This window comes from Nestor notabilis, unplaced genomic scaffold (genome assembly GCF_000696875.1).
Source record: "Nestor notabilis isolate BGI_N333 unplaced genomic scaffold, ASM69687v1 scaffold525, whole genome shotgun sequence".
Classification (NCBI taxonomy): domain Eukaryota; kingdom Metazoa; phylum Chordata; class Aves; order Psittaciformes; family Psittacidae; genus Nestor; species Nestor notabilis.
In genome coordinates this window covers 19,518-45,519 of record NW_009930395.1, presented here as the reverse complement: position 1 = coordinate 45,519, position 26,002 = coordinate 19,518, and the positions used below count along the sequence as shown (strand labels likewise).

The window sequence follows — 26,002 nt, the reverse complement described above, 5'->3', positions numbered from 1 at the left end:
GGTTTTGTTGTTGTATGTTAATTTTCTTGAAACTGTGCTGAAACTTGCAAACCCAGGTTTCGGTTTGGATATGCTATTTTGCAACTTGCTAGGATTTAATGATTAAATTTTCTGGTGATCCTGTCTGTACTGGGTATGTTCTATTCAAAGAACAGCATGATAGAGCAGATTGTATTTTACGGCTGTCCTACTTGGAAGCATATCTGACACCATATGAACCATTTAAGTGTGCCATCTAGAACAGTTGACTTTGATTCAAATGTGGTCACCCAGCAGGCTGCAATATTCTATTCCAGTACCTACTGGAGCTTCTAACTACTTGAGTGTGAGGCAGAAGGCAGAGTGTTAGCAGCTTTTTGTCTGCAGAGGCACAAGACTTAGAGTTTCCCAATCATGATAGCTTGGCAAAGCTCAGATTCAACAACAACAAAAAAAAGATAAAACGTGGGATAGGTGTGTTTGTAGACTTAGTTGCTTGTTTAAACCCCTTAAGCATTTGAGAAGGCAATCCTGCACTCTCCTTGTGTTTTCTTTTCTGAGAAAATGTCTCTTTCAAAGCCGTTAAACTGGAAGCCAGAGAGGATTTCGGATACCATGAAGTATTTAGGGCAAGTAGCTGTCAACTTTTTATTTCTTAGGTGACAACATTAAACAGAAAGATGACTGCAGATTAGTCTGGATGATGACTGACCAGCTGCAGTTGCATAGTCTTGACTTAGAAGCAGCGTAGGATGAGTGTTTTTACTTTAAAGAGGTTGGTGTGAGAATTGGATGCTATTGGTTTAGTTTTCAGGAAATTGAACTCGGAACATTTAACTCCGAACTTTTATAATGTTTCTAAACTTCATATTCTAGGAAAGAGTTTTAGCATTTGGTTGGTTTTGATAATCTTGTGCTGTTATGTTCATGGTTATATTACGTCAGATCGTAACAGTCATCTTATGGCCAGTCAGAAATACTCTGAAAGCTCTAATATTGGCTTATGATACTCAACATAAGGCTCCCAGAAGGGTTTGTAGTGCTAAACTAAAAAATAACAGGCAAGCTAGCAGTTTGCTCACTTCTGTCTTTTGGGGGACTGTAAAAAAAGGATTAGTAATTGATTGTCAGCTTTTAGGGGAATTTTGGTACTTAGATTTTTTTTGATTGTTCGTAACAGAACAAAAGCAAAACTGCTGAATAATAATTCTGAGAAATATTATTAAGAGTGCTTTTTCACATCATTTTATTTAGTACAACTATAATTTCCAAGCAGTTTTACAAGCAAAATTTAAACATTGTATTTCCATAATTTGAAACATTATCAACATGCTCTCTGTAAAAAGTTGCCTGCTCTCTGAACATTTCAAATATGGTATTGTGTGTCTGGTTACAGAAGTGTGGGGGATAATTTTTGGTGTCTAATAATCTTCCATCGAGTACTATATTATTGTTCTACAATATCTTTATATCAGGTTTTACTAGAGAGTATAATGGTAAGTAATCTTCTCTCCAGAATGGTTTTACGCAGTAATGAGGTTAAAATGTCAAAAGGCAAGAAATTAAGAAACCAGAGAAATTATAAAAAAGACTAGTGAATATGCTGTCTCTTTGCATAGTCCTCCTCAGATATTTGAGTACCCAAGAATCCCTCTTTTTCTTCTTTTTGAGATGTCTTGTGGTGTTTCAGTTATGAGCCATCTTACAGCCTTACATTTGCTGTGTTTTCTTTCTGTTTTGAGTAACTAGATGAGGGAAGTTCCAGAATGTGCAATTTGTTCATGTTATGCCCTTTGTCATATTAAAGAAGTTAATACTATGTCTTAATAAAATGAGATATGGAACTATAAATTATAATTTTATTAATTATATCAGTCACATATAAAGTATGAATAAAATTATACATAACATACAGTATATATTTTATAAATATAAAATACGCATTATATAAAATTTTATTAATTCTATATAAGTAATAATTAAAAAAAGGCAGTGTCTTTTTGCAGTGACAGGAGGCAAAAGAGAGCTGGTTCACAGCGTATTAGATGGTGGTAAAATTTAAAAAAATCTTTACCTTTTCTTCCCGGGGGTGGAAAAAAATCAACATTGAATTGTGTATATTCTTATTTGTGTGTTTTAGTCTAAGATTGAATGTTTTTATGCCTGTCAAAGGACAGTAACAAGTTGAATTACTGATTCAGAAATACTTGGTTGATACTTGGTTTTGTATGGCTATTCTTGTAAAAGCAGGACACCAAAATTTTTAGTTAAGACAATGTACAAATACACCGGAGTCCTTTTGTCTTTTCTGAAACCATTTTTCTATATGTTTGCAGTGAAAATGCTCAGAACATGTCTTGTCCTGTAACTGTGGTACATGGTAGACGTTTTCACCATGCGCATGCACAGACAACAGTAGTAAAAACGGCAGCCCAGAGGTAAGGCTAAGTACATTTGTTTCTCCAGATGTTCCCAGTGTAAAAAGTCCTTTCTGCTTTTGCATGTAATGATTTTCCTTATGCTATGAAGTATTTTAAGGAAAGAAGTAATTATTTGGTGCGTTCTTCATTACAAGCTTTGATCTTAATTACTAAAGTTTCATAAGACATCATTTAGGAATTACTGTTATTTAATCTTAGAATTTACTAATTTTAAAGCACATTATGGCACACACTCAGTAGGAGAGCACCTGCTGATGTAAATGTGTTTCAAAAATACTTTGAAATGGACAGACATAGTAGGCAGTAGAAATTCACATAACTGACAACATGATCTTCAAATACTAATTCAGAGCAACTCCAGTTTGTACAAGATCCATCCAAAGATTAAGTTATAGATCTGTTGACTGTATGTAGTCTGTAAATACAGCGTAAAACATATAAACTGGAACATCTAACAGAAGCAAGGTTTTTCATTTATATAACTAGTTGTTAGAATGAATGTCTGGGGAATCTTACTCAGCTATGCTGAGTTAATAGGTTTGAAAACTTATAACTACATCAGACAGGGATTTTAATTTTTTTACAGGCTTTTCACACTCAATGTGAATGAAAAATATATGAGCATTAGCTTTCAAGAATTTTCTTTCAAATTTTGTCCGTTCAGAGCTCTCTTTATGAATTTCCTGGATTTCTACCAGGCCATGAGTACTTCATCGTGTCAGCATTTCATAGCCTCCTTCTTCTGCCCTCTTTTTTCCTCTCTGCTTATTTAGCGTAGATTTTTGAGGTGGTGAGCTCATATGTAGGCATTAGCCTCTTTTTCGTCACACTTCTCTCACTTTGATTTGCTATCTTCAGAAAAACAAAGCCCTTACACTAATTTGGATGAAGTGATCCAAACGTATTGGGGTAGTCTGGCACTGAAGAAATAGGCTGAAAAATGGAAGTTGCAGTCCTGTCCCTGAGGAGCTACACCATTATTGCCTCCTATTTCAAACTGTACTATCATCTGTAAATGGAAAATAGCATGTATATTTTCTTCCCCTTAGTAATAGCAGATGCAGTAGTAGGGATCTCCCTGTTCTTTACATTTCTTGTCATTATGGCGAGGCAGAGATGACTAAGGAGGATTGGCAGAGCTTTTCCTACAAATTAAACTGAAAGACAAGGTTTATCTTGCCAGTGTAGTTTGGGCTGAACCAGCTGTGCTCTTCTTCTTACATACAGTCCTTTTCAGAATATTTTTGTTCAGTATTGATTGAGGAAAGCATGGGGCATCTCTAAGCATTCATACTCTTTTTTTAATTTGGTAATTGTAAGGGATAAAATCTTGATCTGTAGTGCTAATTAAAATGATTTGAAGTGAGTAAAATAGTGTGAGACTGCTCTTTACTGCATCTCTGAATGTTGACCCTAATAATGTTAGTGTATTTGATTAAGTTGTGTTGTGAGATGGTTCTTTGAAACAGCCGGTCAACATGGATTCATCTTGTGTAGTTAAGTGCCATAGGCTTCTTCAGCATGCATGAGAGTCTGCTCTGGAGAGTCTTAATCTTGAGGGTATGCTAGTCTTGCCTGCTTGCCTGTCTTACCTATGGGACTTGCTTCTTTGTAAGCCTACAATGTAGTGTGCAAAAGAAACCCAGAAGTAGCAACTCCATGTGACATGCAGAAGGAAAACTATTGCATAATATAGGTAAGCTGAATATTGCATGAAGTAATTGGATATTAGTCATCCTGAATATTTCTAAATATGTTTTCTTTTTAGGGTTGTTATTGTAATTCATTTACATTAACAACAGACAATTAACTAAGGATATTTTTGGCAGTTCAAAGGCAGGAAATAGTCATAACAATTCCAAGCAATGCTTTGCTACTGGAGGATGTCAGAACCAGCATGATCTAATTGACTGAGGGTGAGCTTTACAGGGGACCTGTGCAAAGGGTATTTAATTCCAGTGTCTTTTGCCAGTTGACTCAATTGACTACTTGTTAAAGGCTTCTAAATCTGTTTCTGAGGTAGAGGTTTGAAAATTAATAGAACATGGTCTCCTGTAACACGGTTAGGTTTGTTTTTTGTTGTTTTTTTGTTTTTTTTTTTTTTTTAGTTAAAAAAGAAGAGGCATCTCAAGACTGCTTGATATGGAAAATGTAGATTTATTAATGAAAAGACAATTATTGTTAGGAAAAAAATAAGTAAAATAGGACTATTGAAAACTGTTCATAATACAGAATTCCAGTATATATAAAGTGGGTATGCTTTTTTTGGTTATACAGTTTTAGTTATGTGTGGGTTTTTAAATCTTTTTTTGCTAGTTTTTGCCTACATTAGGCAATAGTGAGTTTAAAAGTAAATTCTGGTGATGTCTTCTCAGAAAGGAGTATATGCAGGAAATGCGGGATGCAAACCTGAGTAAAATTTTAGGTATTATATCAAGATAAATAGCATTAGATAATTAGACACAAGACAAAGTACAGCTGGTAGCATGGAAACTGAGTTCTAAGGTGTTGGGGGTTTTTTCCTATACAAATTTACAAGGAACACAAATATGTGTTCTTTTACATTGATTGCATTTATAAAATTGTTTTATGGAATGGTGAACAGAAACAACACGGAGAAAATAGTTTTAACTAACCTTGTATATCATTCCTAAATCTGTAGTGGATTATTAAATGGATAACTGAAAATAAACCCATTATTAAATTAGTTCTGAGCAGATTGACTCTCTGGCACTGCCGTTACAGATTCTGTTATTTATACTGGGTTCTTTGTGTGGGGATGGTGTCACACAGGGCAAACTAATTATGAATCTCAATCGTAATCTCTATCAAGTTGAATTTGGAGCCTGTAATGTGTCCTGTATTTCTCAGTTCTTTCTCCAACTTTTTTGCACATGCATGTTAATTATTAATTTTTGTCTGAGTATCTGTTGTACTCATATGTAAAATATAAGCTTCCAGTAAACAAAATCTGGCATTTCAAAATAATATTTTGGTAAATACTATTCATGGTTTTCTAATGCAATCTGGGGATGACATTGAAATTTGTTCACTTCTGATACAGCAGATTTTCAGATATGGCTTAGCCTAGTGTTGGTTCAGACTATTTTGCTTCACTTAATGGGTGCATAGTTTTTTCTTACACTGCTGACTTACTGCTCTCTAAGACTTGGCACTGGAATAGCATGTATGTACGGCATGTTTAAGACACCTTATACATGAGCTGTATGAAGCAATTTGTAGGGACACTGATTGTAATTCCTGGATCTGTCCAGGATTCTCATTTCTTAAAGTTTGAGAGATTTAAAAGTGAGAATTTTTTAAAATGCATCATATTAATGTGGGATTTTAAAACAAGCAAGTGAGGCATCTAATGTAATGAAAATGTGCAGTATCGGGCATTCTCAATTTTTTTCCTGCCCTTATGTTTTCTTAGTATTAAAATTTACAGTTCTTAACAGTATGACTCGTTACAGCACCTGTAAACGGTTAATCCAAGTTACATATTAACTGTGCCAAGGATACAAAGATACTGGATCTGGCTCCATCTGGACATGGTTTGGATCAGAGTGGATTTATAAACTCAGATGTGACCTGCAAAAAACACAAATGTTTATTGTTTGTAAAGGCCAGCTCCAGTTGGAAGCAATTTTTCGCCATTTTCATGCAGCATTGGCTGATCAGCCTCATCTCAGTCGAAGTTGCAGTGGTCGCATTCAGTTTTGAATTCCTTTTCCTCTCTTCCTAGAGCACTGTGGAGATTAAATATGTTTTTATACTGCACTCTGTAGGATTATCAGGATTACCCTCTTACCTGGTCTACTTTCAGTCCTGCTGTTCCACTGGGTAACAAAGAGTTTGCCCTATTCTTGTGAGTGTTCTGTTTGTGAAAAGGAAAGGAGAATGAGTTTATATTACCCTGTAATATCATTACGCTGTTTAATTTGACTGCTGTAAACCAGGAAACAGTTTGAATTCTCTTTTAGAATATTCTAAGTGTAATGCATATATGAGAGAAGTTTGTTAGGTTTTTGGTATTTGGGAGGAACAGCCATATAGATTAAAAGCTTACAGCATTCTATATTGCGAGTTTTGAAAAGGCAGAAGAGATAACGACAGTGTTCTCAAGTTGCCTTTGTGCTGTGCTTAGTTAGATCTATTTTTATCTTGGGCTTGGTATACAAAGGACCTGAGTTGTGAGTATCAGCTCTGTGCACTGATGTTAATGGAGGCGCTTCTGAAACTAGTAGCCCTAATTCTTAAATATATTTGGAGATTCTTCTTAGCCAAAACCTCAGGAGGACGCTGGTTGCTTCTGTTTAGCCTTCTCTATGCAGTAGCTGATTGCATGTAGTCTCCTAAGGGTTTAAATAGTGCTTTCTGGATTTTTATTTTTTTTTTTCTCTCAATTTAAACACTTAAATATTTTTTGAGTAGTTGGAAGCAAGTTGTTATGTAAATTTGTTTTATCGTGATTCGCATGGCAATTGGGTTGAAAATAAGGCTTGATCTTAATTCATGTATTAGGATTCTGTCATGTCAGGTTCTACACTGCAGTAAATTATGTGAAATTGCCAGGTTGAGTTTGGAATTAATCAAATTTTACATGTTGAAGAAAAGGCAAGACAGTGTAGTACTTGGACCATTGCTGTCTGTGAAGTAACATTTGGTTTTGTGTTTATAATTACTGTTACAAAAATGCTATGAAAAATAATAATGCTCATTTGAAAACTAGTCCAGTGAGTATAAGAGACAATGAAACAGTTATAGTTTATATTGAATACCTTTTGAATTTAGTGATGTGCAAAACATGTGGGGCTTTGCATCTTATGTTTTTTTTTCTTTTTTCATATTTTAAGCAATCTGGATCGAAAGGAAAGGTAAGCTTACTGTTGATGAAATGAGCATGGCAATGAGCATTAAGAAAATTAACTGATTGAGTGCTTTAAAGCAGTTGTGGTTAAAGAATATTCAATCCAGTCAATCATATCTGCTCATGTGTGATAGGAGTTTGTTGTTTTTGTTCTGGTTTTGTGATTCACTTACTCCCTTTTACCAAAAAAGGATCTTTACATCCTTCTCTAAATGCTGTGTTAACATGAACTTCGGGTACATTTCCAGTGGTAACTTACCTATTTACTAAGCCAGTGTGAAAATAGATAAATTTTATCTTTCTCCAGAATTTAAGAATTTGCTGATAATTCTTTTCATAGAGTAGCAAACTTTCTGCAATAGAATGATTCTGAAGCGTATCTCAGTAGGGTATTTAACAGCTTTCACTCTCATCTCAGCTTGGTTTGAATAGCATTAAAGGTTTTTATTGCATTACTGTGTACATTCTGTTCATGAAGTGTATGTGTTAAAGCAGTTAACAGAAAATGTATAGCAAAACCAGGCATACTGGTTTTTCATTGCTCATTTCAGGCTCATTTCTCACACATTTTGCATCTGTTTTATTGCTGTTAATATTTCATTAGCAATATGAAATACATTTGGTTTTCATTCTATATAGTTTAAACTTACATATTAGTGGAAATGTTTTGTTGATAGTAATGAATTCATTGAAGTTTTGTAAATATCGTGTCTATGTAGGTGGTTTTGAAAGTATGTGCTAGGTATCATGTTGAATTGTTTGAACAGTGTATATAATGTTTAACCAGTAAGGATATAAATAATGCAGAAATATCATGTAGATCTATTCTTAGTGAATTCAGGATTTTCTAGATTAAGTAGTAAAATTGAGCCTTTTTGTTTTATTGCGTTTTGTTACTTCTTAAAAGAAATCTCAGAGATACTCACCGGTTAGTGCTGGCCCTCTAAGAAGGGATTTGATTGTATTTTTGCTGCCTGGGCTTTGAGTTTATGTATTCTTTCCTGTTCTAACTTGTGCTGCATTTATGTTATTAGTTAGCCATTCAACAATTAATGTTTTTAATTTGGCACTGTATGTCATGAAAGAACAGGGTTGAGTGCCATGCTCGTGATATTAATTTTCCCTTGGGGACACCTGTTGCTTTTTAATCCAGTACTACTGGAGATGTTCTTTTTTTCCCTTCCCTTGTTTTTGTTGCTGTCCTAGCAGGGGAAGGTGATTTAGGCAGAAGGTCCTAAATTTAGTTTTAATCAATGCCATCATGGTAAGTGCAGCTGCAGCTTCTGACTTTCTGGGCCAGATGGGGCTACTGACCTGCGTGCTAAACCCCCAAATCCCTGTGCTGCACTTCTCTCTCTCAGCTTTGACTGTTGTACTCTGCTTTTCCTATAAGACACGCGGAAGGAAAATCTCACCTCAGCAGCTTGGTGGTTCCTATCTTACCATGCTTTGCTCTGCTTTTTGTGTAATAATGGGGAAACCAGCAGCTTGCCTGTGATGGTATACTTCCAAATAGTAGCATACAGAGGCAGAGTGAGGGAAAGCTGAATTAGGCAGCCTCTCTCAAACTGAAGTGGTTCGTACCAGATCGTGGGTAGTTTTGAAAGCTCTGATCTAAGACAGCGCTGTATCCTGAATTCCCAGATGTAGTTTTTTCTTTACATTTACTCTTCTCTGGCATAGACAGAAATTATTATTCCTCTGTGTCATGTTCACCACCCTTCAGGACCCCCACCCCCCTTTTTTTTTTTTCTTTTTTGTTTTGTTTTTTAAATAGAGAGTAACTTTCAAGATTAAAATTTCACTTTGGCTGGAGAGTGTCACAGAGGTCTATCTACCAACCCAACGTGAAGATAATTAAAGTGCAATTCCATCAGCATAGGAGTAAGGCAATAATTTTAAATATGTGCTGAAGATACTAAATCAGTGACACTATTCTATCTGGGCAAAACATGTTTAATGAAGAATGCCTTACCATTTAGCTGTTAAGATGTGTCAAAAGTTCAGGATTCTCCACAGTTCAGACTACTTCAGTATTTTTGTCATGTCTGCTGGCGAAAGAGCCTGACTTGTCTTGCTACTGTAATTAATGTTTTACTGTTTGATGCTTTACTACTTCTTGAGATTGCTTTTATCAAATACTGGTCTACCTCCCTTGTACTTAAGTTATTAAAATCAGAACTGTTTATAATGAATGAGGTGAGATGTCTAAAATGATTTAATCTCAGAGCACGAAGCCTTGTTCTTCCAGCAAAATCTAGATCTCTGGGAAATCTAACAGGCAAAAAAAAAAAAAAAAAAAAAAAAAAAAGACAAAAAGAAAAAGAAAATTATGTATTTTCAGTATTTGGTAGGAACAGCATCAATATTGTATTTCTTGGGGTTTTTCTGTTAAACACAGTACATAGATAGTCTTGCATCTTAATCTGTTTGGCTATTTGATCCCTCATTTATTTACTTTGAAATGGGAGACTCTAAGTTAGGATTTAACAGCATGAAGGCATTTGTTTTGAAGTGCTGTATCTTTTTTTAATCTCTGATAAGATTTTTTCTTTTCCAAATAGTCCTTTTAAAGATAGGTGTCATGTTTGATTTAAAAAAAGCCCACAACTAGAGTTTCCATTCCATCCTGTTTCTGCACTCACACGCAATTAAACCACTCAGTGTACTTAGTAAAGTAGAGAAGGTATTAATGGATCTGCAGCTGTTCAAATGTCAATGAACATTGTGCTGAGAGGGGAGCCTTCATTTTGTCGTCTGTAAGAACTTTGTGGTGCTGGACTCTGCTCTGAGTTCTTTTGTTTGTGTGTGGGTTTTTCAGGAAAGGAAACTAGTAGGAGACACTTTGAGTTGCTGCCCTTTTGTGGGAGGGCTGCCCCTATCTCCAAGAAAGCATTCTTTTTGGATGAAGTCTCCAATTAAGTAGTGTTAAAAATTGTCTTTGCTTTTGTTTTTAATTGAAAGCAACTTCAGACCTGATTTTGAATTGCTGACCAAGTTAAACTGTGTTGGAAAGCCTCAGTTGACTTGGAGCTGGTTTTTGTAACTTAAGTTTGGGTGTTACTGGTTCATTGTGAGCATACAAGTAAAAGCATATTGTGGGAGAAGAAATATACTTGTGTATTCTTGCAAGTGCTTGGCCATTTAGTAAGTATCAATATCAGTCTATACTGATAAACACAAAATTTAGACAAGGGTAAATAACGCTACTGTATTCTGATTTATTGTCAAAAAATTCTTTAGCAATATATGGTAAGCAAATTACCATCTTAAAACAATAAATACATGTTGCATGTTAAAAATGTAATACAAACCTGTACGATTTTTAGAAGAAAAATAATAACTTAAAAATGTCCAGAGACCTTTAACTGGCAAACTAATTTTTAAGATATTTTAGTATTCTAAATCTCCGTATTGTTTTCATTGCTTTCAATTAAATGTCAAAGAGTTGCAGTATTTTTGATCTTAAATATTGGTGAAATGTCTATTTAAAATATTTTACAGAAAATACTTCTTCAGTCAGTGGTTATGTTCAAAACAAGACTTAATGTTATTAAATACTACTGGGAGATAATTATAACATGTCAGAAAACAGCTCATACATCCTTACTGCAAAGTTTGTATTTTTTTAAATTTCCTATAATGGTGTTAAGTTTCTTCTACCCTTTAGAATGTTGTTATCATTGGTTTTGATAGTAATAGCTTCTTGCTATGTAGGGATTAATCTGAGCTCTGTCTTATATTTCCACCAATTCTGCCTTTAAAGTAAATTGTGATTTAATTTTTTTAAAGAAAATCTTCTGAAAAGTCATACACTTTTGGAACAAATATTCATATTAAGACTCTGATTTTGGTTCAGGTTTTTGTGCATGCAGATGTTAAAAAAAAAAAAAAAAAAAAAAGAAGATCTTTTTTGGGAGCAGGATTGCTTCAGAAACACGTTTGACACAATCAGTGACAAATAAACTACTTTATCTGTCATCTGTGATGTGTTTGTGGGCACTCAGGGTTAGGTACTGTGAGGTCTCTACATGCTGTGTTGCAATCCAGCCACGCTTTCTCAATCCTTTCTGCCCGAGTCTTGCTTCACGCTGCAGCCTCTTAAGACAGTAAAACTTGTTTGTGTTTAGGTAAGCAGTATCGCAAAAGGTGTTGTAAATTAATCTTGTTCCAAAGAACAGGGAAAGCCCTGATAAATATTACCTAGGAATGCAGAAAATTCAAAGGCTTTATAATTTGATGTATAGGGAAATGCTGTGCTGAAAGAAGTAAAAACTTACGCCTACTGCTGAATTTGCTTCAGTCAGAGCCAAATTTTTGTCAGGTGGGTCATCAAAATTTAGCTGTTTGAGATGTTACTGGCTACAGCTGTTTGCTTTACCCCCTTGCTGTTGATTAATGCGCTTGTAAATCAGAAGTAGCAGTATGGGATATGTGTGACCCATTTGCAGCCCATTGTTCTGGCTTAAGTTGCCAGTAAAAACAGTTTCTGCTGAAGGTGTTGGCAAGGCCTCCTGTGTTTCAGGTGCGTGCCATCTTCTGTTATAACAGGAATCATAATGTTCAGCTGCAGAGCAGCGTAAGAGAGCTGAGAAAGAGAACTGCCACAAACAGTAACTGAGATGCAGTAAGCTTCAGGAGTCTTAATTTGGTAGCAGCCAATTTGACACACTTGTTTGTAAACTTAAAATATCTTTCATGAGACTTAAAAAATCTTACTATAATGCTTTATGTCGCATTAATTTGAACAATGTATATTATGCAAATTAGACCAGCAAAGCTTTTTATCATCCACTAGTTTGTCTATGTTATTATATTTTCAAAACAAATATATAGGAACTATCTCTTCTCCCATGTTCTTTTGCATTTTTGTCCACAACAATTTTTGATGTCAGATCTCTTTCCTCTGTTTTGCATCTTCTCTTCCTGTTTTTTTAAACTGTGGAACTTGTGGAATTCACTTTAATATTAAAATAATAGTTGTTTCTATGTTTGGTTTTTTAAAGTATCTATCTTGTACTTAATGAATGAGGAGGAGATGCAGGCTTCAGTCTTCAAAGACTTGCGTCTGAAAGTGAGAGTTTCCTGAACTATTGATTACGCTCAAAGGGGATTTAGATCAGAAACATTTCTACGACCTTACAGTAGCTGTTCCTAGGGTTCTGGTAATACTTAAGTATACAAATATCCTGTAAGAGGAGAAGTTATATATTCATAGCTTTCAAGATACATTTCAGGTTTGTTTTGTCCATGTATAATTATTGCTGAATTTTAGTGGTGTCTGTCAAAAGAACAACTGTCTATCTAATTCATTTTCCAGAAAAGAATACCCCCCTCAGCTTCAGAAAGTAGAAGCAGACCACATTAGGTTACCACGGTCTCAAGGAGTGGGTAAGTTATGTTTAGAGTTCTTACTTCTTTTAAGCAGAATAATTTTTTTTAATACCTGCTTTGGGAGTGTGTGTTGCCAAAGTTTGTGTAACGTTTAGTGTATCTATTTATATCCTTATATCATGTTATTCTAGATTTATACAATTTTGTGCAGGATTTTCCCCTTTATGACTGATTCCTGCAACCTATGCACAGTCACGTTATAATGAATTTTAAATTAGGCTTCAGTTATTTTAGAAACCACTAAATTGGGAAATTCAGAATCAAAGAATTGTTGGAGATGAACAGATCTCTGGAGATCATCTAATGTGAGCTCAAGCCCCCAGCTTGTTCTTGAGTTATGGACGAGAAACTCCTGTAGCACTGTTAGTATGTGAAAAATGGACCATTCATGGTTAATAACACTTGGTATCCAGTATATGCATGCACTAAGGTAGTGAATAGAAGAGTCGGCATCAGCACTGCTCTGTACCTCTACTGGCATATGCTCTTGTATCACTGGTTGGGGACCGCTGATGGAGAGACAAGGGAGAAAATACTGTTTTCTTTGAGGTGTGAAAATTGTGAAATTGGAATAGAAAAATCACTGTGTTTGATTGAGCTTTGTCAGTACGGGTACAGATAGAGTCTGTAAACCTGCTGTTCAGCTGCTTTAGCCGTCTGCATTGGCTAGTTACGCTTCTGTGCCTTTTCAGGTTAATGTTAAGTAGAAAATCACACTCTGTACATTAATTTATGGGTTTCTGTGTTCCTGTACTCTTCCAGTATTTAAATGAATGCCCCAATATAAAACAGAATACGGCAGTATAGTTCACTGTACTGCTGAGTCTTTGTGTTGAAGGAATAAATCCTAATTGCACAGAACATTTCCAATTATTCTAAGTGCATTCACCAGCAGTGATTTAGTGAAAATTACCACCAGCATAGTCCAGCAGATCCCCTCCTGCTTTCGGTAGCAGATGCTTCATTCTCATTGTAGTGAAGTTAGTGTAGATTTTGAAGTCCAAAGTCTCCTTCAAAGATACTAAGCTACAAATTGGCACCAAGAGAAACTGAAATAGTATTAATAAACTAACATTACTTCAGGGATTTTTTTTTTTAATTCTTACAACAAAATCATGAGACACTTGAAGCAGTGTAGTTTGTTGGATGTTTAAAAATGTGTTTATGTTTAGTTCAAGTTAGTGTATGTGAAAAATTAAGTTGATCATAATTTTAACAGCATATGAGTAAGCATTTCTTGTTGAGATTTTTGCTTTTTTTTTTTTTCCCTCCTAGACAGTATAATGGAAAACAGAGAAGAGTCGGAATCAGAATCAGAATCTGAAATTAAGAGAAAGGTGCAACAGAAACGTCACTGCAATTCATATCAATCTGACTTGACTCTATCTTCTGCTACAAAAAAATGCTTAACTCAGTTAAAGGTGGGTTAGATTTTGAAAACATATAAACTTCTGATTAACTTTGGAAGTTGATGCATATTTTAAAAACAGGCATTTGGTTGTGAAACAAATTAATGTTCTAAAAATCCTTAATGTTGGGAGAAAGTTTTACATAATTAAAAATGTTATAATAATGGAGATATTTAATTGTTTATATTGATACTATGTATGAAATACTTATTTTCTGATTTTAAACAAACATGCTGCACTGGAAAACAAAAGAACCTGTGTTTAAATTGATTGGCTGGTTGGTGAACCAGAAACTGATAATTTGGGTTTGCTGTCTGTGAGATAGAGAAATGATTTCACTATTTGACACATGTTGGTATCTTTGACGTTTTTAGTGTCAAGATTTTTTGTACTGATAACAATAGAGGTACTGCAAAGATGCAAGTACTTCTTCCTAAGTCTCTTTCTTTCCCAGTGAAACCAGCACAGGTATCCAAATGGCATTCCCTTACCTGGATGCAGCCAACCAGGATGTTTTGTCTGGAACTTTTTTGAACATCAGATGTTGGATATTTTGGAAATTCTTATAAGGCTTTCTGTATTTGTTACCATCTTCCCAGGTTGCTATGGAAGATTCATAATGCCTCCATACAGGTCACAGTGTATGTCTATGAAACCAAAGCTTCCTGTAAGGAGATCTTGGTTAAAGAAAAAGTAGATCTTTGATTATTGTATATAATCAGCTTGTGTTTTCTCGTGTGTATTAGAAACTTAGTCTGACTGTATTTCTTGTTTAGGTTGAAACGCTTGGTGGTACTCTTACGCATTTACATTACATATTTAGTTAATTAATATGTTATTTGGAAATTTTAATAGCTAAAGTTTTGATCTTAAACCACGACAATATCTATATAGGTATGATCTATGTAAGCTAAGTGATGAAGTAACAAAGCAGTTAAAAACAAAAGACATAATAGTTCTGTGGGGTTTGTATTAAGCATTATGTTGATAACTTCATTTATGTTTGTTTAAAAAAGTAAAATATTCAGTGCAGCCTACCTTATATTCTGTCTGGTAAGGGAAAAAAGAAGAAAATGATCTTCTAGATTGAAATGATAATTGAAGAAAACAACTTAAAAATAAATGGAGCCTTGATTTTAAAAAAAAAAAAAAAAGGAAAAAACAATTCAAAAGCAAAACAACAGTCTGAAGATCTAACATGTCATCTTTAAGTCTTCCTTTCAATTTACGTGAATTAGCATGAGAGGAAGGAGAGCAGCCCCATCGTTTGTTGGCTGGATTTTGATCAGTGTAGACCATTTGCAGTAACTCCTAGCTCTAACTTGAAGACTGTTTACATGTTAGAGCAAGGTGTGCTTTGAGCACATTCCTTCCTATTACAAGGCCAGAACTACTTCCCTGATGGTGTACGTGTGGAAAATGAAGCCACAGCTGCATGTAGAAGCATCAGCAGCTTCGTGTCCCTGAGCTAGATAACATGTACCTGACCATGTTGCTACAACAAGCTGTTCTCTGTCTCCCTGATAAAAAAGCGTCAGACTAGATTACATTGTTCCAGGGGCATGATTTAATTTTCAAAGCCATCAGACAGACTGCATTTGTAAGCAGTATTTAACAATTACATCCAGTACTTTTTCCCATGCATATCTTGGAAATCTGTAAAGTTGAGAACACCAGCAGTCGTGAGTGGATACCAGTTACTTTTTCTCAGACCCTAGAGCTGAGTGCCTGTGGTAAAACTGTCAAGCAGTAAGCTTAAGAAAAGCAACCCCCCCATATTTTTCACACAATGTATTAGGAGATTTTGAGAAGGGATTGATAAAATTTGTGAGGCTACATCATCATTAAAAAGGTTTATTTCAATTCAATCACTGACTCAGGAAATGTCTACATTGGTAATGAAATCAAATGAGGAGGATATGTCCTTACTCTGCTGGCTATGCTCCCAGCCATCTACCAATACCATGGCTGAAAAGGGCTAGATGAATCTTTACTCCAGTCCCATGGGATAGTTCTGATCCCATAAGACTGTATAGATTGAGAATACATCTGGATGTAAAACAGATCTTGCTGCAACTGAATTCACTAGCACAAATCTTGGTTTTTTTCGTTTTTAAATGGGCTAAGGGTTTTATCCTTTATTACAGTAAAGAGATTTAATGCAGTAATTTATGCATTTGTCAGGAACCATATGCATTTTCATGAGCCATGAGTTGTCGAAGTGTGCAGAAGATTGATTGGAGGTTTATGGAACCTCTGAACAACTGGAAAGTGTTAGCTGTGGTTTTGTGCCAGAGGAATTACAAACATAACCAGCTGCTTGTCAGGCAACATGCAAATGGTTTTCCTCTTCTAGGCTATAACAGGTTGCACTTTTTAATAGTTAGAAGTGTACATAATTTTTAGAGGAAGGAGGATTTTCTGCATCATATCTGCTTACTAAACTAAAAGCTGAAAAATAACAAAAGCTTTGGATTCTGAAACTTTTAGATGTAGGGCAGAGTATTTGTGTAGGGCATATAGTGTTTGTGGTTTACAGGTTTCAAAGTTAAAAAAAATGCTGTATTATACAAGTTACATGGCAGACACATTTAGGTAGAACTCATCTATTTAAGTAGTCATTTATCTTAAAATAAAGTCTAGAAGAAGAGTATGCCCCTCTTAATTAAACACTGCTACCCCTACCATCAAGATTTAGGCTCTCAAACCATGGAAATGAAGTTGGTTTTAAATTTTGGGGGTATGGTTGCAGTTGAGCGGGGGGCATTTATTCTGTACTTAAGATCCTTCAGGTACAATTGGTAGCTTCTGTTGAACATTTTAATGTCTGATTGAAATTCTTCAATGCAGTATCTTTGTAAAAACTGCATTCTGTAACTGGGCACTGAGGCACAACACTGGTTTTCATGTTGCATGCTATTTATCCCACCACTCGGGTTTTAAAGGCTGAAGGTCTGATACACTTTATATACTGGGACTTTGGGGTTTTTTTGCATCTGTTTTACTATGATATGTGTAGCTTTTTTAAACTGCAGAAAAAATATGTACTCCTTATATGATCTTACATTCGTTTGGGTTTTTCTTAAATGATTGAAGATCCCATACCTAAGGAAGTCCTCATTATTGGGTAAGTGTTCATGGCTGGGGGTGATAGCTATGTTTTGAAAAATCATGCCTTTGCCATGATAGGATACATTGTCCATATTTTCCATTGTGGCCCCTGCTTTGCTCTTGAAAGTTTGGGGAACTCCTTCTCCTCAAGTCCAGTTTTCTTTTCTGACATCCTGGACTCTAAAGCAATGTATTTCCTATTTCCACACCCCCTCCCTCCTGGCTTTTTTGCCTTATTTTTTGTTTTTTTGGGTTGTTGTTTTGTTTTTTAATGTGGAGTAATGATTCTTCTACGTGCTTTGCCAGGCTGTTAGAAGATACCTTGGGAGGACAAATTAACTTCATGACCTGCTTCTAGTCCTTTTTAGTATTGCTCTATGGATTCTTAGGTTACTTTATTTTTGTCAAATGAAACTGTTTTCTACAGAAATGATGTAACTGGACCTTCTTGCTGGTGGATATGTGTATCTGAACAGTGTGCAACTTTTTACGTATGGAAAGAAAAAAGGCAGGAAGGAAAATCTGAGTTGTCCAACATGAATAACTTTCAAAAAATTGCCACAAATTTGTTACTGTTAGAACATTTTTCATTCTCTTAAATGCTAATGTAATGTTATCAGTCTTCAGCCTGAACAGAAACTAAATGCAAGATTTGGAAATGGTATCACTGTACTTATCCAGTTACTGATTTTGTGTGTGTGTGTTTCTCTAGCTTTTGGAACAAATTGATTATTCTACTAATTGCCCAAATTGTGGGCGGGCGAATGAAAATCAGACCAAATGCCGACATTGTGAAAGTGCTTCTCTGCAAAGAGTCTCCAGACAAACTGTGACATTAAGTGAATCTGTGGGACCTTTATCACGTTCTTCAATACATCAGAATTCAACAGGGCAAAAATCTTCAGGTACAGGGTTCAACACAAAGAAGTTTTATAGTTCTGCTGTTGGGAAGGGTCCAACGGATATTCTACTGAGTAATGAAGTTGTAGGACATTCTATGTTGCGACAGAATGGAAAAGTTGGTCTTGTAACTGGGACAAAAAATCCTAAAATTACAGGAAGCTTAAGACAGAGGAGTACAAGACCATCTGAACTAAATGATCCAAGTAAGTATCTTTTTATGACTATAGTCATAAACTGGAAACCCTAAATATTGTATAATAAAGAAACTGTCCTTGCAGGTTTATGTTACTGATTTTGGATGGAATTGGTTTGTGGATGTGTTCTTGGGGAAGTGGGACACACTTTTTTATGATTTCTTTTTCATGTACTGAGGTACTTTCTGAGAAAGATCAACACTGAAGAAAATTACAGTTACTTTCTGAATCTCGTTTTGTTTTAAAAAAGACTTGTACTTTATAAGTTTTAAAAAAGCATTCTTAACAGAATTCCATCATTTGTTCTCCCAAAGGGACGGTCTTTGGTTCTTTATTTTATATTTTTCCCTCTTTAATAGTTTGTAAAATGTTAATTTTTGTGCTTTCTCTGTGTAAACGCAAATTAATTTGTAAGCAGGAAGGAACTGGAATTTGGGAAATTATATTTCTAGTTCCATGCCTAGTTTACTAGACCATGTTGTCTTACTGATTTGAATAATTTCATTCATAATTTTTCTTGTCAGTTTCTCTTAAGTCGTATTATTTGCTGTCGATGCTTGATTGCACCAAGAAACGTATGGCTTCGCTTCTGTGTCTAGAGGCAAATTAATGATATCCATTTCTTGTATAGTTAGTTGTGAGAAATAAAAAATGAGGGAGAGAGCACCTGCGAGCAGTTTCCAAATAAATCGTAATAAAAGCATAATATAATGATAAATGTGGACTTTTTTTGGCACTGCAGGACAATTACGTAAATTATTTTTAAGCGTTTGCTTGAAATTTATGTTACAGAAAAATGTAGTGGTTGAGAATTTAATATTTTCTGTTTAGTTGTTTTGTCTAGTGATGATGATGAGGAGGAGGATAGTGGCAGCACTAGGAGAATGGAAAGCATTTCACCTCGTCCTGCAGATTCAGCCCGCTCCTCCCCAGCTCCTTCTACAGGAAAGGTGGAAGCAGCATTAAAGGAAAACAGTTGTGGAATAGAACAGAGAATAGGTAGTATAACAACAGATACAGAAATTGCAGTCACACTACCAAGAAAAGCAAGAATGAAAGATCAGGTACTATTTAATGCTTTGTTTAAACAAAACAAAAATCAAGTCATAAATGGAAAATGTAAAGCCTTGTTTTGCATTGTCAGAAGTTGACTATATTTGAATGCTTTTATTATTTAGTAGCTCATCAAGTAGTATCTCTGCTTATATAATACTGGAAACATAAGAAAATATGTTCATTATATTTTTACAAGCATTCTTACTGATTTTAACATAGATGCTTCTGTGTCGAATGTATACTTTTTGAGACTGGGCAGGGTATCTCTATAAAACTCAAGGGCTTACACAGTTTACAGAAGAATGTCAGTACCAGCTGTTGCCTGGTAAGACTTTGGACATACAAAGTTAAACATGAAAAGAGACAGTGGGAACAATAGTGGCCCTTTAAAATCAAAATACTTTGACAAGTGTCCCAATTAATAACATTTATTTTTTGGATTTCATCGTGGGACTTTTAGTTTTTAGTTGAGTGCCACTGCAGGAATTGAATACACAAAGACAAAAAATGCACCATGAACTTAAGTGCCATCAAAGGGGACAGCTTTCACAGTATGTTAAAATCTTACTCACCTCAATAGTGAGCCATTACGAAGAATTCCCTGTGGCAACTGGTGTTGAATTAATAGTGCTGATTAAAACAATTTTTGGGTCACCTGTCCAGTTTCACTGTTTTGAGTTTGGTTCAACAAGAGTATTTGATCAGACTTCCACTTGCTGTCTCAAATCCTTTGTGTTTCCTGAGTTAGAATGCTAAAGTAATGATGACAAAACCTTCATATTTTATTGAGATTCAGAAGCCAACATTCTAGTGCTGTAATTGATGCTGTTATGGATGTTTATAATGTGGTGTATAATAGGTCACCACTAGCAATATGAAACACTTGAACCTCTAGCCTACAGTAAAGCTGGGATGATAATTAGTTTTGAATTTCAATTATTCTGACTTTACGTGCTGGATTAATTGCATTGCGAAAGCACTGGTGTCTAAGACTTCTGAAACCCTCACAATGATTTCCTGTGTATATCCGAATGTTCGTGTTCACTAGTCTTCAAGGACTGGCTGTAAAATTGTAAATTAACTGCATATTGTAGACAAAAATGGGCAAGAGTTTGCTTTGGAAAACAGATTTTTTTTTTTATTTTTATTTTTTTTTGTAGTGCAATTTAACACAAACTTTGTATTGATTCAAGGAAACTACCAAAAATTTCAGCTATTGACTGATATAACAGAAAATATGATAGTTATAATAGGAAAAGCTTTAAGGCTTTAAGAAGCTTTGTTCATTTGTTTTTCTCTCAAAATATTTATTCCTTCTTTACTGAAGAGGCTGCTTGAATGTAGCACCACATTTATGTTTTCTAGTTTACTCTTTGTCTGTGATTTGAGTTTTGAGCTTCTAATAATATTTAGCTAGTCCAGCAGACAAAAATGAAAAGCTGTCTTCGACAAGAGTCTTACGAAAGGATTTTAGTTCCAGGGGTTTAGAATCTGCCTTCTCCACTATAGTTAGATGAAACATCCAAAAGTGTATCTTAAATTGTGGCCAGGATAGGCCATAGTGATTAGGGTCAGCACAATTGTCAAGATTTAGTCTTAATAGAAATATTGGAGACCTTAAAATATTTTTCTGTGGGAGTTTGTCTTTTGTAACCCAAAAGAATGTTTATTAATGGACATCTCTGTGAAACATTATAAATACCAATGAAAAGACTAGCATATAGAAAATCCTTCAACAAAATAGAGCAATATAAGCAATACAAGAATTATATTAATCTGACAGCTATCAGCCAGCTTTCTGTCATTTTAATAGTTTTTTAAAATATTGTTCTATTGGTAAACAGGAGACTTCATTGAGAGTAGAGCTTCAGTCAGTATCTAGAGGCTTTCTTGAACTGGAGCCAGACTCAGTATTTAGTCTTCTGGCCCTAGGAATCTGTCCTAAAAACATCTTAATAGTTCTGCGGAGTTGCTTTAAGGAATTTTTATTGGGCTTATTTATTTAAGTTCCTTGAAGACCGCAGTTCTGCTAATGTGATGATGCACTGTACTTCAGTAATTACTCGGTGTTTTTAGTTACCAAAAGCTTGGAGTAATAAAAACTGAAAGAAAAAATAAAACCACCAACATTGTGGTGCTTTTACAGCATTAGGGTTTTTTATGTATATATAAACAAATAAATTATATTAAAAAAACCCTTGTTTTGTCAGGCTACACAGTGTTTCAAAATGGCAAAAACTAAATTGGCTTTGGCAATTTAACAAGCGCTGTTTATGATTTGGAAATATTAACAAAATGTCTACAAGTGTCAGGTTTTGGTTTTGGCTTGTTTTGATTTTTTTTTTTTCCCCCTTGAATCTAGCAATAATAGTATCTTCAGGTGTTCCGAAAAGTCTTTTAGGAAATTTTTGCCTTTTGTATATGGTTGAGGTGGGTGCTACAGTAAGTAATCCTGTTGACCAGCAAGAAGGTACTGAAAATTAAGTCTCTAGTTTTTAACAAGCTTGTTTTAGCAATAAATCTTCGTGAGACATTCTGAAACCTTGACAATTACTTTTCAGTTTGGGAACATTGTGTCTAACACTCCAATAAAACGTCGTAAAGTTATTTCTCAAGAGATTGTAACTGAGGCTGTACCACTAAATTATCAAAATTCCTGTGAAAGTGTCATTCTGAACTGTCGGAGTATACGAATAGGAACGCTACGAAGAATGGTAGTGGAACCTGTGATTGTAAGTAAACTTGTTATTTGACAAATTACTTTCAGGTTTTGGTGGGCATTGTTATTTTCATACTTGAATAACATATTTTGCCTATGCCTGGAACAGTAAGTTTCTCTAACTTCAGAGGCTGTGATTCCCAAAGAATCCCCAAGTACTGTTATCTACTAATGCATATGATCTAGTTCTGGTGTTTAATAGAAACATCGTGCCTGCAAACCTCTTGAAAATCCTGTTTACATGGTTGGGGAGGGGCTTATGGATGAGCGTGCATTTGTTCTTAACATTGAAGTCAACAGCTACAGGAATAAGCATGTCTGCAGCTGAATAATTTTACTTCTATAGAACAATACTTCTTTTTGTTAGCCTTCTAAGTTACATGGGGACTTTGAAGGAGACATTGAATGTTAGCTGTATGCAGTAAGCAAGATAAAATGGATACTTCTTGCTGGAGTAACCACATAAATAGCAGAGAGGTATTACTCATTCTTTCCACCTCTCTGCAAATCCCTATTGGTTGATTTGCTTAAATAGTGATACTGATAGGTGACATTCTCTTCTGAGGATTTTTTTTTTCCTTCCTTATAATTTGTGGCATTTTTTTGGAGTATTTTAAACCTTTTTGAAAATGAAGTATGTAGATCATAAGTTTCGACAGTCACTATAACTGAAAGAGACGTTGAATAATTAGTTAAGATACACTTGCTTCCTTGAGTTGTGCAAAAGTGTACACTTTGGTTTTTTTAAAAAAAATTCATTTTACATTTTTATTTTAAATTTTTCTCATTAATCAAGTACGTAGTCAAATGAAATAGGTTTACTAACAGTTAAAAGGCATTAAGTCAGTTTTGGTCTGGAGAAGATGTGGAATCTTACTGTTGTGTTGTCTTCCACAGTTTTGCCTGGATTATATCAAAATACGCCTAGAAAGTCAAGAAGGTGAGTGCATCTTTTAATTTCATGTTAATACTCACTATATGTATGTTGAATGAAGAAACTTTGTCAAAGGAATTACCAAGTGAATCATAATGAAATGTTGATTCTGCTTTTGTCATGTACATAATAAATTATACTGGGTTCCTGCACCCAAATAAAGGGGGAATGAGAGAGGGTGGGAAAGGGGGAGTATAAATTTGATCTGAACTGCCTGATGGATAAAAACCAAAATGATTTTGCAATATCTCTGCCTTCTGCTGACAGAAAGAAATTCACAGATAGCAGGAATTAGCGATTTGTGGTGTGCTTGCAACTGGGTCTTTAGTTCTTCCCCTTCATCCTAGTTGAAGAGCTGTAGATATTCTGGTGATGGTTGGCAAAGGTTGTCTTGAAAGTGATTAGCAAAAACAAGAGGCAAGAGTGACCTCCTATAAAAAGTGTTGTCTCTTTAACACTTCCTTAGTTCTTTCATTTGAGATGCTTAAATAGGCACTAAAAACCACCCAGCTGTATTAGACAGTTCCTGTCTGTATCTATCTTGCAAATTTTTTCTTCTCTAGCCTAAACTTTTATATTTCATATTACTGAAAGAAATGCAGTGATGTAGTTTAGGAAATGGTGAGCTTACAGTTGTTGCTCTGTTTCCTTTGTTTTCTTTTGTAGGATTTTGCTTTGAGCCTGAAAACAAGCTTTGCCTCCTTTTGTTAATCTTAACTTTCCATGAAGATGCAGTCCTATTGAATTTTGTGTTTTGTTATTTGTAAAAGAGAACTATTGCCTTTTGGCATTATTATATGTGAAAAGGTGTCTGACAATGTGTAAAGATAAGCATAGCCTTTGCTCAGGTGTTTTAAGTTTCTATTGCATCTAAAATAGAGATGCATAGGAACTACCACTTTTCATACATTAAATGTATTAAAAAAGCCCCACCCCAAACCACTAAAGAGCTTAAGATTTGTAGTAAATATCTGTCAATTTTTAGTCAAAACAGCTGCGGGGTGAAGTTATTTCCATGGGACTTGATCACTCAATAGCATAAAAATGGCAACTCATTAAATGCTGTGTTTATTGGAACATTTGCTATTTAGGGCTTTTTTGAGTTTTGCATCTGGAGGAAGATGGGTGTATTCCCAGCTAGCTCCATTAAATACAAGTAAAGGTCTTGAAATAAAAAGGACAACCTACTTTTTTTTTTCCTTTAGGATTACAATGGTCATGCTTTTTCATGGAAAGGCAAATGCTTTGAATAGCTGTAGAAACAGCAGTACTGTTCTGTCTTGAGCCTGTTTTTGCGTGTATAAATACATGTCAAGTTCTCAAAATTCTCCTCGCATTTCTTCTTAGTTTTCTGCAAGTCCCAACTGCTGTTTCAAGTGAACAGCTTTCTAATGTGTAAAAAAAACCTATTCATGTTGCCTTTAATGGATAAGCCCTATTATCTGTCTTATGTCAGTGTTACAGGAAATACTGTTCACAGCTTAAGGCAAATGGTGAAATGTGTTATAAGATGCTTGTCTTAATATAATTTAAATTTTCATCTGAAGGGTAGACAATCTACCTCACACAGGAAATGCAGTATGCTTCATCTCAATGTAAACACAGTCACGAGGATTCAGTTTTCTCCAAAGACCAGCGAAGTCATGTTTTGGCAATGTTTTCTATCTAGACACAGGTAGAAGGACCTGTATGCTTCAGTTAAATGGGTTGAATCTAGTTTTAAGTTGGGATTGGCGTTTCTATGGTCTGCTTCTGAAAGTGAGAGATTAGGTGAAATGAACTAAGTGTTTTCATTTAGGAATGAGAAAACTGGCTGACAGGCCGCACCCAGAGAGTGGTGGTAAATAGCTTGTTTTCAAACTGACGACCGACGTGTCCCAAGTGGGGTCCCTCGGGGGATCGATATTGGCCCCAGCACTGCTTAATACCTTCATAAGTGAACTCGAAGATGGCATTAAGTATACCTTGCCAAGGTTTGCTAATGATACCAAACTGAGTGTGGAAAGGAGAGCCACCCTGCAGGATTACCTGGATAGACTGGAAGAGTGGGCTAACAAGAATGTTATGAATTTCAGCAAGGACAAGTGTTAAGGTCTTGTACCTGGGAAAATGTAATCTAGGTGTGCAGCACAGGCTAGGGTCTACCCAGCTGGGGAGCAGATCTGTCTACCGGGACCTAGGGGTCCCGGTAGACAGCCAGCTCAGTATGAGTAAACAGGATGCAGCTGTGGCAGAGAAAACCAACAGGATGCTGGGTTGCATCAACAGGGGCATCGCAAAGCAGAGATTGAAGATGTCATTATCCAACTCTACTTAGCGCATTTCAGGCCCTACCTGGAATATTGTGTTCAGTTTTGGTCCACACTATACAAAAAAGATGTGGAGTAGCTGGAAAGGGTCCAGAGAAGGGCCACAAAGATGATCAAAGGACTGGGAAGCCTGACGTGTGAGGAAAGGCTGAGAGAACTGGGTTTGTTCAGCCTAAAGAAAAGAAGGCTTGGGGGAGACCTTATCACCATGTTCTAGTAAAGTATGGGTACAAAGAAGATGGAAACTCCCTTTTTACAAGGAATCACATGGAAAAGATATGTGGTAATGGTCACAAGTTACTCCTGGAGAGATTCAGACTGGACACAAGAGGAAAAATTTTCACAATGAGTACAATCAGCCATTGGAATAATCTCCACAGCAAAGTGGTGGATTCCCCAACACTGAACACTTTTAAGAGTCAGCTGGACAGGGCTCTCGGACATGTAGTCTACACTGTTTTTGCCAAGAAAGGTTTGAGCAGATGATGCTTGAGGTCCCCTTCCAACCTGGTACTCTGTGATTGAAAATTGAAGTATTATGATAGACGCTGAGGTATTACAGCCTAGATCTGGAAAACCACTTTGGTTTTTGCTTTAAACAAAATGGGAGGGAAGGGAAGACTCATAAATGAAGAGTCATCTATAGATTTTCATTTAGTTACTAGCTTTCTTTTCTCCTG

The 26,002-nt window shown here is 35.5% G+C and overlaps 1 protein-coding gene across 1 annotated transcript in view; it reads left to right on the top strand.

The window, feature by feature from the left end:
* SENP6 (SUMO1/sentrin specific peptidase 6) overlaps window positions 1-26,002 on the top strand; it is a 44,598-nt gene that overhangs the window by 7,386 nt on the left and 11,210 nt on the right. Inside the window, exons 4-11 of the mRNA XM_010015371.1 lie at window positions 2,316-2,417; window positions 7,280-7,300; window positions 12,614-12,684; window positions 13,963-14,108; window positions 17,920-18,313; window positions 19,136-19,368; window positions 21,922-22,092; window positions 22,977-23,019. Coding sequence (XP_010013673.1) covers window positions 2,316-2,417; window positions 7,280-7,300; window positions 12,614-12,684; window positions 13,963-14,108; window positions 17,920-18,313; window positions 19,136-19,368; window positions 21,922-22,092; window positions 22,977-23,019 — 1,181 coding nt within the window. The remainder of the gene's footprint in view (window positions 1-2,315; window positions 2,418-7,279; window positions 7,301-12,613; window positions 12,685-13,962; window positions 14,109-17,919; window positions 18,314-19,135; window positions 19,369-21,921; window positions 22,093-22,976; window positions 23,020-26,002) is intronic.